This window comes from Cryptotermes secundus, unplaced genomic scaffold, assembly GCF_002891405.2.
Source record: "Cryptotermes secundus unplaced genomic scaffold, Csec_1.0 scaffold442, whole genome shotgun sequence".
NCBI lineage: Eukaryota > Metazoa > Arthropoda > Insecta > Blattodea > Kalotermitidae > Cryptotermes > Cryptotermes secundus.
Window position 1 is genome coordinate 145,924 of NW_019718275.1, and position 12,049 is coordinate 157,972.

Below are 12,049 nucleotides of genomic sequence, written 5' to 3' on the forward strand. Positions count from 1 at the left end.
TTCTGAATGCTCTCTGTATACAAACGTGTTCTTTCCATACTTATCACGATAGCAGATAATGTTATCACCGGTTAACAGAGAATGTTGTTTACAAAGGGCTGTTAACACTGTTCTGTATATATCATGTGGTAACGGTGTGGACTGGTGTTAGTGTCCTTTGAAATCCGCTCGTATAACATCCTACTTTTATATTCAGAATAAAACATTGTGTATTCCGTAAACTGCTGTGTGCACAACGACATCACCAAGTAAGATGGCATTTAATTTTAGCACAGAACAAGATTTGGTTAAAGAAGCTCTGGAGGTTTTCAATAAGGAATTTATAGGTCAGGTACCAGAAATTGCAGCATGTGCTCCCGGAAGAGTAAATTTAATAGGAGATCATACGGATTACAATGATGGATTTGTTTTTCCCATGGTGAGTAAACCAACACATTGACATTAATGTGCTTAAACATTACAAAAATATATGAGGCATACATTCCAGGGATAATTTGCGATCAAGAATACAAGCTTACCAATAGGAGTTTAAAATTTCCCTATTAATTCCCTCATCACAGAGGAAAAATTATTCTGTGGAAACGGCTGTTGTGAAGAATTGTCTTGCGCGTCTTGAGGGATATAAGGCCGTGTAGTCCCATGAAAGTTATCCGACGTTTCGGAGAAACGTCAGTTCCAGTTTCAGAGACAAGAAACCAGCATGATGCATCATGTTCCTCTGAAGCGGTGGCAGACTTCCAACAGACTACATGGCCTTATATTTCATAAGATTGTTTTGCTTTACTTACTGATCTGACTATGCTATGATATTAACGTGGAAAACAGCTCATTTAAGCCTGTCAACGCTTTGAATTAAAGAGCTCTTAGGGCCTACTCTAGATATACATTAAAATATTAGTCATTTATCCACACAATTTATTTTGAAAATTACTTCGAAATTCTCAAGGACTATGTATTTAATAATAAACAAACTCCGTGGTTTTACTCCGCAAGCGAACTATAACGACCGAGCGTCCGCCGATTGTCGGCAAAGTTAGTGCCAACTTTAGCGGAGAGATGATGTCGCGTGGTCAGCACAACGAAACCCCACGGCCGTTGATTTCGGTTTTCTAGACAGGAGCCGCTACTTTTCCATTCAGGTAGCTCCTTAGTTATCCTCACGAGGCTAAGTTGACCTCGTTCCAGACCCACTACATCTGAGAAAATCTGGTAGCCCCGGGAATCGAACCCGGGACCTCTGGATCTATNAACTTCTATAACTGTTTCACGGGCACAGTTGGACAAGTCAGTTGGAAACAGCCAAATACTACATGTCAGCAACTCTTAAAAATGTACAAAACAATATACAAGACAGCATAAGTTTTCTGTGATTATAAATACCTGAAAATTTTAAATTTGATAAATAAATTATTTCTTTATTATTCTAATACAGAACTGGTGTATGAATTATCTAGATCCTCTTCCCTGAAATAGCATTTTTGGTATTTTCCATATTTATTATAAGATCATTTGTCAAGAACCAATTTTATAATTGTTTCATATCTTCTACAGTTTTCCTTTTTAAAGATGTGAGATTTTTCTCAGTAAGTAATATACTTGTGTCATCTGCGAATAACAACACCTTAGCTTCTTAAACAGGTTCATATCATACATAAACAAGAATAAAAGGGGTCCTCGAATAAAACCCTGAGGTGCACCATATTTTATTTCTTTACATGACCAACTATACGTCTTTATGTCTGAGGTCTTTTCATCTAATTGCTGTATTTCCTCTACAAGTAAGATATGAACTCATCCATGTGTGTATTTTTCCTCCTCTAAGTCCATACAGCTCAAGCAATAGTTTATGATTTACTATATCAAAGGCCTTAGTTAAATCTAAAAATAAGCCCATAACTAACAGCTTGTTATCTAATGTTTTTTTGGATATCTTCTATAAAGGTTTGAGTTGCTGTATTAGTAGATTTCTTCTATCTGAAGCCATTTGGAGCCTCAGATATTGTGCTTGTTTAGGAAGATCGTTACTCTTTTATATAATAACATTTCAAGAATTTTAGAAAAAACTGGAAAATTTTGAAATTTCTTGTTTCCCTCCTTTTTTGTGAATAGGCAGAACTTTTGCAAGCTTCATCAAATATGTGAAGGTTCCGGAACACAATGAAATGTAAATATAGTAGTGATTTTTTTAATAAACTGAATCTTTTCTTTTACTAGCTTTTCTGGTATTTCATTATAGCCTGCTGAAAATTTACCTTTTAGTTTACTGGTTACATTTAATACCTCATCTCCAGTAACTGGTGCAAAAAAACATGAAAGTTGAATTTAATATTTTATTATTAACAATGTCATGACTAAATTTACAATCCTTGTTTTAATTCAATGTCCCATCCACATTCTTTACAAGAAGAGTGTTAAATTTATGAGATATGTACTGTGGATTTGTAACTGCCATGGAGCCCATTTTTAAAGAAATGTTTTCATTTTTTTGATAATTCCCTGATACCTTTTTTATTATTTGCCATAATGCTGTCGTATGGTTTCTTGACCTTGAAATAACTCTATCATTTTCTCTTTTCTATGCTTCTGATATCACATCTGTGTTCAACACCAAAAGCTATACCCAAAATAACAATTCATATGCACCAAAGTTAATTCATAGGATATAGTGACAATTGTAATGATCTTCATTTACCATGGATTGCGCCTTTTGGCCTTCCAATTCAGAACATAATTTTGCAACAATCCCCTAGCAATTTGGTAGGATTCCCTAGGCAACGGAAATGCCCATTACAAATACTCTTCCTGCCATAGCCAACACAATAAAATACAGAAAAATATGAACATCCCCATTGTGAATGGGTTTCAAACCCACAAGCCCAATAATACTCCTGCAGTCCGTATCATACATGACTTAAAATGTGCAGTATTGAGACTGGCTAAAAATAATAATAAATGTCAGCGGTTCCCTTGTCAAAATCTTTCTGATGTCACAGATGTTAATTAACTCTTTGACTGGCGCGGGCGTGTTTTAACGCCCGGACGATGCCAGCCGTTCCCTGGCGTTGGCGTGTTTTAACGCTTTGACAATCTCTTCCCTTCTTTGCTCTCTTGGCACTCATCAACCAAAGACATATATATGATACTTTTTGTGCATGTTTGTAAAGAACCCTTGTAAACTTTGTGGGGGTCTATATTACTGTCAGAACCCTCTGAGAAGGAAAAGGTCAGAAAATATTTCACATTCATTCAGTTTCACCATGGCTTCTTGCAGCAAGTGTCTTCGTGTTCCTACAGACCAGCTGGAAAATGCTGTGAACGAGATTTGTTCTGATGATAATATTGGCGATGAAATAATGATTCCTGAATTGGATGAAGTTGATAGTGGCAATAATACAGTGATAGACAATGATCCACAAGACAGTAATCATGAACATTTACCTACCATGAGTGCGGTGCCTGACACGCCCATCTCATGAACGTATGGAGACATTGTACCCCCAATATTTCCATTTGCTAATAGTTTCAGGATCAAAATTGATATAACACATAAAATGCATCCCTTTTCATGGATTAAAATTTTTTCTGTATGACGACTTGGTAAATCACATCACAACTGAAACCAATTGCTATGCTCACCAGCACTTCAACACACATGAGTTAGCTCCTCACTCTCGAAAACACAATTACAATTATGTCACATCAGATGAAATCTGGACATACTTAGGAATTGTGTTCATGACAGGAATCGACAAACGCCCTGAAATTGAAGAATATTTGTCCACTAGGCCCCTATTTCACACCCATGGTATGGACAAAACATGTCTTTGCGGTTGAATAGTTTCATTCTATTCAAAAAGAACACAACAAACGAAAAATACAAGAAGAGAAATTACAGATTCAAAGATTTTATATTGGACTGTGTAGAAAAATGACTGAACCAAACAAACAGGGTGGAGAGGGAGAAGAGTCAAGAAATGAAGTGGATGATGAATCTATTGCGTCAGACTTGAGTGCAGTCACGCCTCCGCCCTCGACCTTGAAAAGACCACCAGTGAAAGAGCCAGTAAATCGTCTAGAGGGTGGCTTGAAAATTCACAAAATGGTCCATGTTCCTCCCAGTAACAAGAAGAATGGTGCCCTGAGAAAGTGTCGCGTGAGTGCTAAGCACAAGATTAGAAAAGAAACAAGTATCATGTATGCAGGCTGTGGTGTGGCTCTCTGCAAACTTTCATGTTTCAATGTTTATCACACGAAAAAAACTAATAAAGGGGTATGGAAAGGCATTTATTGCATAAAATATTGTATTTTAATTAGTTCCTGAAAATTTCGTTTTTAAAAACCAATTTTTGTTGAAGTTGTTTAGGAAAAAGTAACTACATGCATTTTAGCGACATAAGGTTTAAAGGGTCTGCCAGGACAGGGGTGGGATTTAAATACCCTTCGTGCCGGTCAAAGAGTTAAATGAGAAACGCCTAATTTCCCAGATCCCATGTATCAGTTCCTTTTATGATTTGATTGTAGTGCCATACTGCTCAAGGCAAAGGAAATAAAGACTACAATCTAGAACACAGATAAGTAATTCACTCATCCAACTCTCTCTAACTGAGATGTCTTATCAATATCAGGCTCTCCCATTGCTGACAGTGATCGTTGGTAAGAAGAATGATACAGACAAGTGTGTGGTTGTGACTGAAGCAAAGGATGCTGACAAACCTATGAAAGTAGAGTTTTCAGTGCCGACCAAGGAGACACTTGCTCCAGGGAAACCAAAATGGGCCAACTACATCAAAGGAGTTGTACAGTATTTCAGAGGTTAGTTTGAATGTGGATAGGATTCATTTGCCATTATATGACTGGCTGCTGTGAACAAGCTTATGAACTCTTGAATTCCATAAAGGCAGGGCATCTTTTGATGAGCTTCTCAAGGACTCTCCTCCATAACTGAACTCAATGGAGCTGACCCATTCTAGAGAAGCCACTAGTCACTCAACTACTCAAGAATTTCCTAACATTTTATGGAACCGAAGGTTCATTACTGTTTTCATAAGTCCTCCACTGGTCTCCATCCTCAGCCAACTAAATCCAGTCTACCATTCCATCCTATTTCTCTAAGATCAATTTTTATATTATCATTCCACCTAGCAGTCTCATTTTCTGGCTTTCCCACAAAATGCTATATGTATGCCCTGCCTGTATCACCCTTGACGCAGTCATTCTAATTATACAGATGTCCGGTTGGAAGGTATCCAAAATAAAAAAAAAAAAGTATCAGAAATTCTCATACATATATCTGGTTTAAGTCATCGGAAATGAAAACTTTGAAAGTTTTTTTTTTCGTGCCTGGCTTATGTGCATGTGCCAGTTGGTGAGCTCAGTAACAACGTTGACACCACAGGGACAGGTTCAATGTGTGTTATGGCTAGCAGAACTGCAATCTCTTATGGCCATTCAGTGTCGTTCTAGAACACAATGGGAAGTCAACCTCTTACACAGAAAAGCATTTGGTTCTGGGACAACAAACTGAGCACTGCAGGTAGTCTGTTGCGTGTAAGCAAGGTACAAGGTCAGTTGATAGTCAGTTCTGTACAGGAGTCTGTAAAGAGAGGACTTGAACTGGAGGCAGAGGGATAGCCAATGTTTGAGCTGTTACATCTAGTAACAGACTGAGAACACTAGACTGTGCTCTAGTGAAGTGTAAAGTGTGGAAATAATGATAGTGTTTTAGTCATCCGTAGTCACAACCTGTAAGTGGTCAACAAATCTATTCATCAATCCAAACCCTGTCTGTAGTTGCCCCTAAACGTGATAGTATGAAAGGCACAAAGGAAAGGAAGAAAGAGGAATGAATGTTGACATAATTTTATATGTATTTTCATAACCCTTAGGTACAGTTGTTGGATTCAATGCAGTTATTGTAACCAGTGTCCCAATTGGTGGTGGTTTATCAAGCAGCGCAGCACTTGAAGTATCTGTGTACACCTTCCTGGAAGCTCTAACAGGAGAAACTGGCACTATGTAAGTCGTAGTTCCAACAGAAAAACCTCTTAACTGTCAACATTTAGTTGTTGAAAATGAATTCATTTAGTTCATTAAACAATTTCTTTCACAGTTGTTTCTGCATTACAAAAACCATACTACTACTGGCAGTTGCTTTCATGGATCATCTTCATATGAAAAACAAGCAGTAGGTCTGTTACATGTACTGACATATATTGAGTGCATCTACCCAGTGTCAGCTCAGTGACTGAGTGATGTTCTAAGTAAAACGTTCTTTTCTTTGTCAGTGCAACAGATTTAGGAAAACAATGATTAGTAATTAAATTTATTACAAAAGAAGACACCTTTCAATGAAATTTCTGACCATTATTCAAAGTTTAAAGGAGGTCTTTGTTTACTTAGAAATAAAACTTAGGAGCAAGTACTTTAAATGAAGAAGGGAAGTGATACAATTCCAGGTCTGGACAACCTGTTGAAGATTGTGGCCAAAAAACTTTTGGAAAAAATAGGGGCTATAATAATGGAAGATCACTACAGCAGTTCACAAACTGGTAATATCTAAGGGCACATTATTTTAGTTACAAAACATGGTCATGTCTAGGGTCTATTCTCATTTTGTTCTCAGATCCAAAGAGACACCAATCTGAAATGTGTAATGAAAATTCTGAGCCCTTTAAACAAGATACAGATAAAGAAGAAAGTTGTCTTCTGGGTTTAGGCACCATGTATTCTTCGTTTTGGCCGACGTTTCGGAGGAACGTAGCGCCTCTGAAACATCGGCCAAAAGAAGAATACACGGTGCCTAAACCCAGAAGACGACTTTCTTCATTGTCATCGCCGTGAAAACCTCAAAACTTACAGGTTACAGATACTTTCTTGCCTATAGCAGCAGGAAGTGATGAAACATGGGTTCCACAATTCCACACAAACTGTGTCCAGAAATATGTTTGAAAGATATGTCCATTGTGTTCTTCACAAAGAATGTGTCATTACTTTAAATTTGATGAGTCAGTGATCTGGCATTTGGCAGGTCCACAACATACATACGCATGTCTCTTTTAAACCTAGGCAGGAAACTCAGTGAATGGCCCCTGTGTATAAACACAAAAATAAGTTTCTGTGAATGAGAGAACATTAGGCTCCCCAGTAGTGTGAAGTAAGCTGGGGAATCCTACCATATGACTGCTCTCATCACAGAAATGGATGCCTTCATCTTTGCCAGCATACATTATAAATTTTAAAGCATCATAACTGGAGGCATTTAAAAAGGCAGCTAACAAAGTATTAAATTTTGGAATTCTTTAAAATCTCTAGCTTCATAATTATATACAAACTAGGTTTGGTTTCTCAAGGGAATAAGATATTATCTCACAGAGGTTTATTGCATGATGTTAACTGAAGAAGACTTCAATAAAAGAAATCCATGTATAGAAAGCATGGCTGTTATGTCTAAGTATGCAGACAAAGCAAAGCTAAGAATCATGTTCACTCTGTAAAGAAATATGTCAAAAAAGTAAAATAATGACCTTTCATTTGCTTAAGATTCTTGTTTACTTATTCAGTCAATCATATTTGCCCTCTTCCTTGTTTCATGATGTGTTTAACCATGCTGTGTTCAAAAACATAAGTTATATACTGGCAAAAGATAAGTGAAAGGTTGATTACAGATGATGAGTTAGGAAAGAAGTTTTAAAACCCTATCCTGGCACTCGCCTATAGGACATGAGTTAAGCAATTTGGACAGTGATCTCCCAGTTGAGATATGAACCAGGAACCATTTGAATACTATACATAATTGATAATCACTATATTATGATCTCATAAATCAAGGTTAAAGAGAATATAAACAAAACTTGTGCAAAAAATAAAAGTACAGGTATTCCTTGTTATATAAGTGTACAAAACTGCAATTTCACTCTAATGCAATTGACTAATTCAGACAAATTTATTCACCAACTGCCTCCACTGAAATTTTACCATCAACTTCAAACGTCATAAATGCAAAATTCAATATTTCGGATTTCTTCAACCAATTCAGTTCCCTTCTCTACTACTGCAATCACTTGTGCATGTGTTTTGCACAATCAACAATACGCCATCCCATTTCTTTGCACTGTCTAGCATCTATGTAGTCTGTATATCTATGCACCCACCATAAAGCTTCAAAGTATAGTGCTTACAGAGAAGGTAGCTTTACGATCACTTCTTTTTGTATTTTTATTCATTTTATTCCAGGAAGAAAGATAAGGCTCTCCTCTGTCAGAAAGCAGAACATGAATTTGCTAATATGCCTTGTGGTATCATGGACCAGTTCATCTCTGTAATGGGGCAGTCTGGAACTGCCTTGCTTATTGACTGTCGGTAAGGTCCAGTATATCATCCTTTGACTTTTACGCTGATTTACTGTAAGGTCTTTTCCATTCTCCATTATTAATCCTTTGACAGCCAAACCTTATGATAGAAATGCCAATAATGCTTGGAGATACGTAAATTTATTTACATGCAAGACCCCAGAATGTTTCTTCAGGTTATCTTGAATGATCACAGGTATCAATAACATGAAAGAAATTCTTTTCTCTAAACACTGGTACATCACATTTGATGCCATCTAATGACAGAAATGCTGTACTATGTGATTAATATTTCCTACCACAGCAGCGTGGGATTGATCCTAGGTCAGGTAATGTGGGATTTGTGGTGGATAAAGTGGCACCAATGTAGGTTTTATCTGCTTACATTGGTTTACCATAAAATTCTCATTCCATTATTTGCTCCATACTCCTGTCATCTGAGGCTGGCACAGTAGGCTAGTGGTCAGTGTACCAAGAAGACTCAGCCTCACTCCACACCAAGAAATAACAACAAAAATGATTAACAAGCCAATCTCTTTGGCTCTGGCAGTTTTAATGTAAGCGTGCAGAGCTAATTTATTTGGGTCAGGGTCTTCAAAAGGTTAAGCAGTCCTGTATCTTTCTCCATTTTTTTTTTCAATTTATTTTTCCTATTCTTTTCCCATATAAAATGATCAGGGTTATTACTTTCTCAGGTCAATGCAAGAAACTGCTATACCAATTAGTGATCCTGAACTTGCTGTTATAATTACCAACTCAAATGTAAAGCGCAGTTTAGCAAGCAGTGCATATGCTGAACGGCTCGAACAGTGTCAGTCAGCTGCCAAGACTCTTGGGAAATCCAGCTTGCGTGATGCCAGTGAAAATGATGTTGAAGGTAACAATTTCCTTAAACATTTTAATATCTCATTACATTAATCTCCCTCCCCCTTCTGGCAGCTTCTCTATTTTGAAATGTATATTGTCTTGGTCTTCTTATATGGGCATATACGAGGAACAGAATTTTATAGAAAGCTTATTATATAAGCAAAAAATGTAATTTTTGAAAGTAAACAAGTATAACACCCTCTGAGAACTGTACAGAAAGTTCCACCATTTGTTATTGTATATTCATAAGCTTTAATAATATTAAATTCCCCTGCTTTCTACTGTCCTACATGTTACTCAATGATACATTCTTCCAGCAGCACTATGGCCCTGGGGTCCACTCAGCCTCTAACAGAAATGAGTACCAGGATTATTCTTGGGGGTAAAGGGTGGCCAGCGCGTAAAGCTGACAACCTTACCGCCATATATGAGCCGATTGTCTAGAAAATGTGGGAACCTCAACATCTCACAACCCTATGGGCCTCCACGGCCTGTTACAGGGATACCTGTACTTTTATCTAGTGATGTAGTCATAGTGGAACCAAAATTTAATGTGCTCGAAGTAGTGTGGCTTACACTTAATAGATGGCATTAGTCACAATTAAAAACTGCAAAAACCTTGCCAATTATTTGCAGTATAATACAAAATGACTGAGGTTCACTTGACATCCATACAATAAAAGGTAATCCTGAAGTGTTGCTAGAAATTCGAGAATGGGTATGAAGTGTAGTAACGGTGGACATGTGAATTTGCAACTGAGCATCAAACACAACTAACAAACTTAAGAATGTGTGATAAATTTGAGACCGATAGGACTGTGCAAGTGTGTACAAACAACAATCTGGAAGACCTCATGCTTCAAGTGGGCAAAGTTCTGCTATTGTGTTATAACAATTCACACAGTCACCAAAAAATCTCATTCGTGAATTTCCAGTACTTCAAAATTAACTTGCATTGCCATAATACATTACATGCTGAATCATGTGTGAGGTATTAAGAGTTTTTATGGCTAGCGCCATCTGTTAAGAGCATGCCACACTACTTAAAGGCATAAGATATGTGTTCCATCACATACAGGTGGATATTCTTGATGAAATGTGTTTACATCATTTGCAACACTCTGTATATTAATATTTTTAGACTTTGTCATTTGTGACATTGGACCATGGCTAGCTCATGAGTAGCTGAGATGGCAAGCTGTAGTTATTTCAAAGTTCCCTACTCTGAAACTCACTAACCAAGATACTCGCTGTTCTTATGGAACCCAATGAGTCATCAACATATCTGCAAAACCTACCTACCATTAGAGTGTCTTGAAACAGCTCACTTTAATTCAAATATATTTGAGATATCTGTTTCTGCCTCTGTGGTCTAGTGGTCAGAGCTCGTGGCTCCAGATCCAGAGGCCCTGCATTTGATTCCTAGTGCTACCAGATTTTCTGAGAAGTAGTGGATCTGGAACGGGGTCCACTCAGCCTTGTGAGGATAATTGAGGAGCTACTTGAATGGGAAAGTAGCGACTCCGGTCCAGAAAACCGAAATTAACAGCCGTGGGGATTTGTTGTGCTGACCATGTGACACCTTCTTCCGCTAAATTTGGCATTTAACTTCGCCAATAAGCGGCAGTCGCTCGGTCAGTATAGTTCGCTTGTGGACTAAAGCCAGGGAGTTTGTTTTGTTTCAAAGAGTTCACCCTACTCCCAAAATGTTCGTATCAAATATACCTCAGACAGTGGGCACAGTCCATCCTAATAAAGGCATAATCCTATATATGTACTAATTTCCAGTTGAGAAAGTTCATGTCTTGTATTTTTCCTCCTAAATTATTTCAAGTAGTAAACTTTATTCATAGAACAATCAGAATTTATGACTGTTGCTTTATTTATCATTACTGATCCATTTTTATAAAGAACTCCTTTGCAGGTCTCAGAGAAAAACATCCATTACTCTACAAACGTGCAAAGCATGTAGTTACAGAGAATAGTCGCACAGAACAGGCAGCAGAGGCACTCAAGCAAGGTGACCTAAAAACATTCGGTGAACTCATGACTGCCAGCCATGAATCTCTGAAGTGAGTATTGAATGCTGTTATCACATTTATATAAATTAAAAAATAGATATTTTGTTTTATACTTTTCAATTAATATGAAGTCTTCTTGGTAGGACACAAGTAGCATATAACTAACTCCATGGGGCACAGCCCTCTTAAGAAGCCAGCAGTCACTCAGTCAAATAATACCCTGCCTTTTATGGAATCCAAAGGTTCATTATCATGTACACAAGAATCCACATACGAAGCATGCATGATTTTCATAATTCTCATAATTTAATGTGTTGTGCATGCTGTAACATGCCTCACTAGTATACTCATTTACCATCAGCTCATTAACACAGCAGTATTCACATATATTTTTTATAGCTTTCTCTGGCAGTGTCTTGGATTTAGTGAAACTTGAACACTGATAAGTGGTTACATTTCTTACGAAAGAAGCCAAAACTCTCAAGACTTCTGGAATCATATATCCAAGTTTGCACTAAGAATTGTTTAATAATTAATTCAAATTAGTATCTAACTAGGACAGAAATATCAACAATAAAAATGTTAATGTGCTGATTATGGCAGTGTACATGAAAACATACAAGGTGTGGCAATAAAGAAACCGGATTCATGCTCTAACCCTTTATTAAAAAAAAATCAGACAGTCGAAATGTTATCCCCTTCAATGTAGTCCCCTCCCCGATCCCTACACCGCTCCATGCGAATTTTCCACTGTTGGAAGCAGTGCTGCAGGTCATCTTGTGTTATGCTCTTCAAGAGTTGCGTCGCTTTTGC

The 12,049-nt window shown here is 37.4% G+C and overlaps 1 protein-coding gene across 1 annotated transcript in view; it reads left to right on the forward strand.

The window, feature by feature from the left end:
* The first annotated feature begins 5 nt into the window (after positions 1-5).
* The window catches only part of LOC111875272 (galactokinase), a 14,783-nt gene continuing 2,739 nt past the window's right edge, over positions 6-12,049 (forward strand). The window contains exons 1-6 of the mRNA XM_023871384.2: positions 6-418; positions 4,626-4,812; positions 5,886-6,015; positions 8,233-8,358; positions 9,044-9,225; positions 11,140-11,287. Of these exons, the coding sequence (XP_023727152.1) occupies positions 254-418; positions 4,626-4,812; positions 5,886-6,015; positions 8,233-8,358; positions 9,044-9,225; positions 11,140-11,287 (938 nt within the window). The 5' untranslated portion in view covers positions 6-253. The remainder of the gene's footprint in view (positions 419-4,625; positions 4,813-5,885; positions 6,016-8,232; positions 8,359-9,043; positions 9,226-11,139; positions 11,288-12,049) is intronic.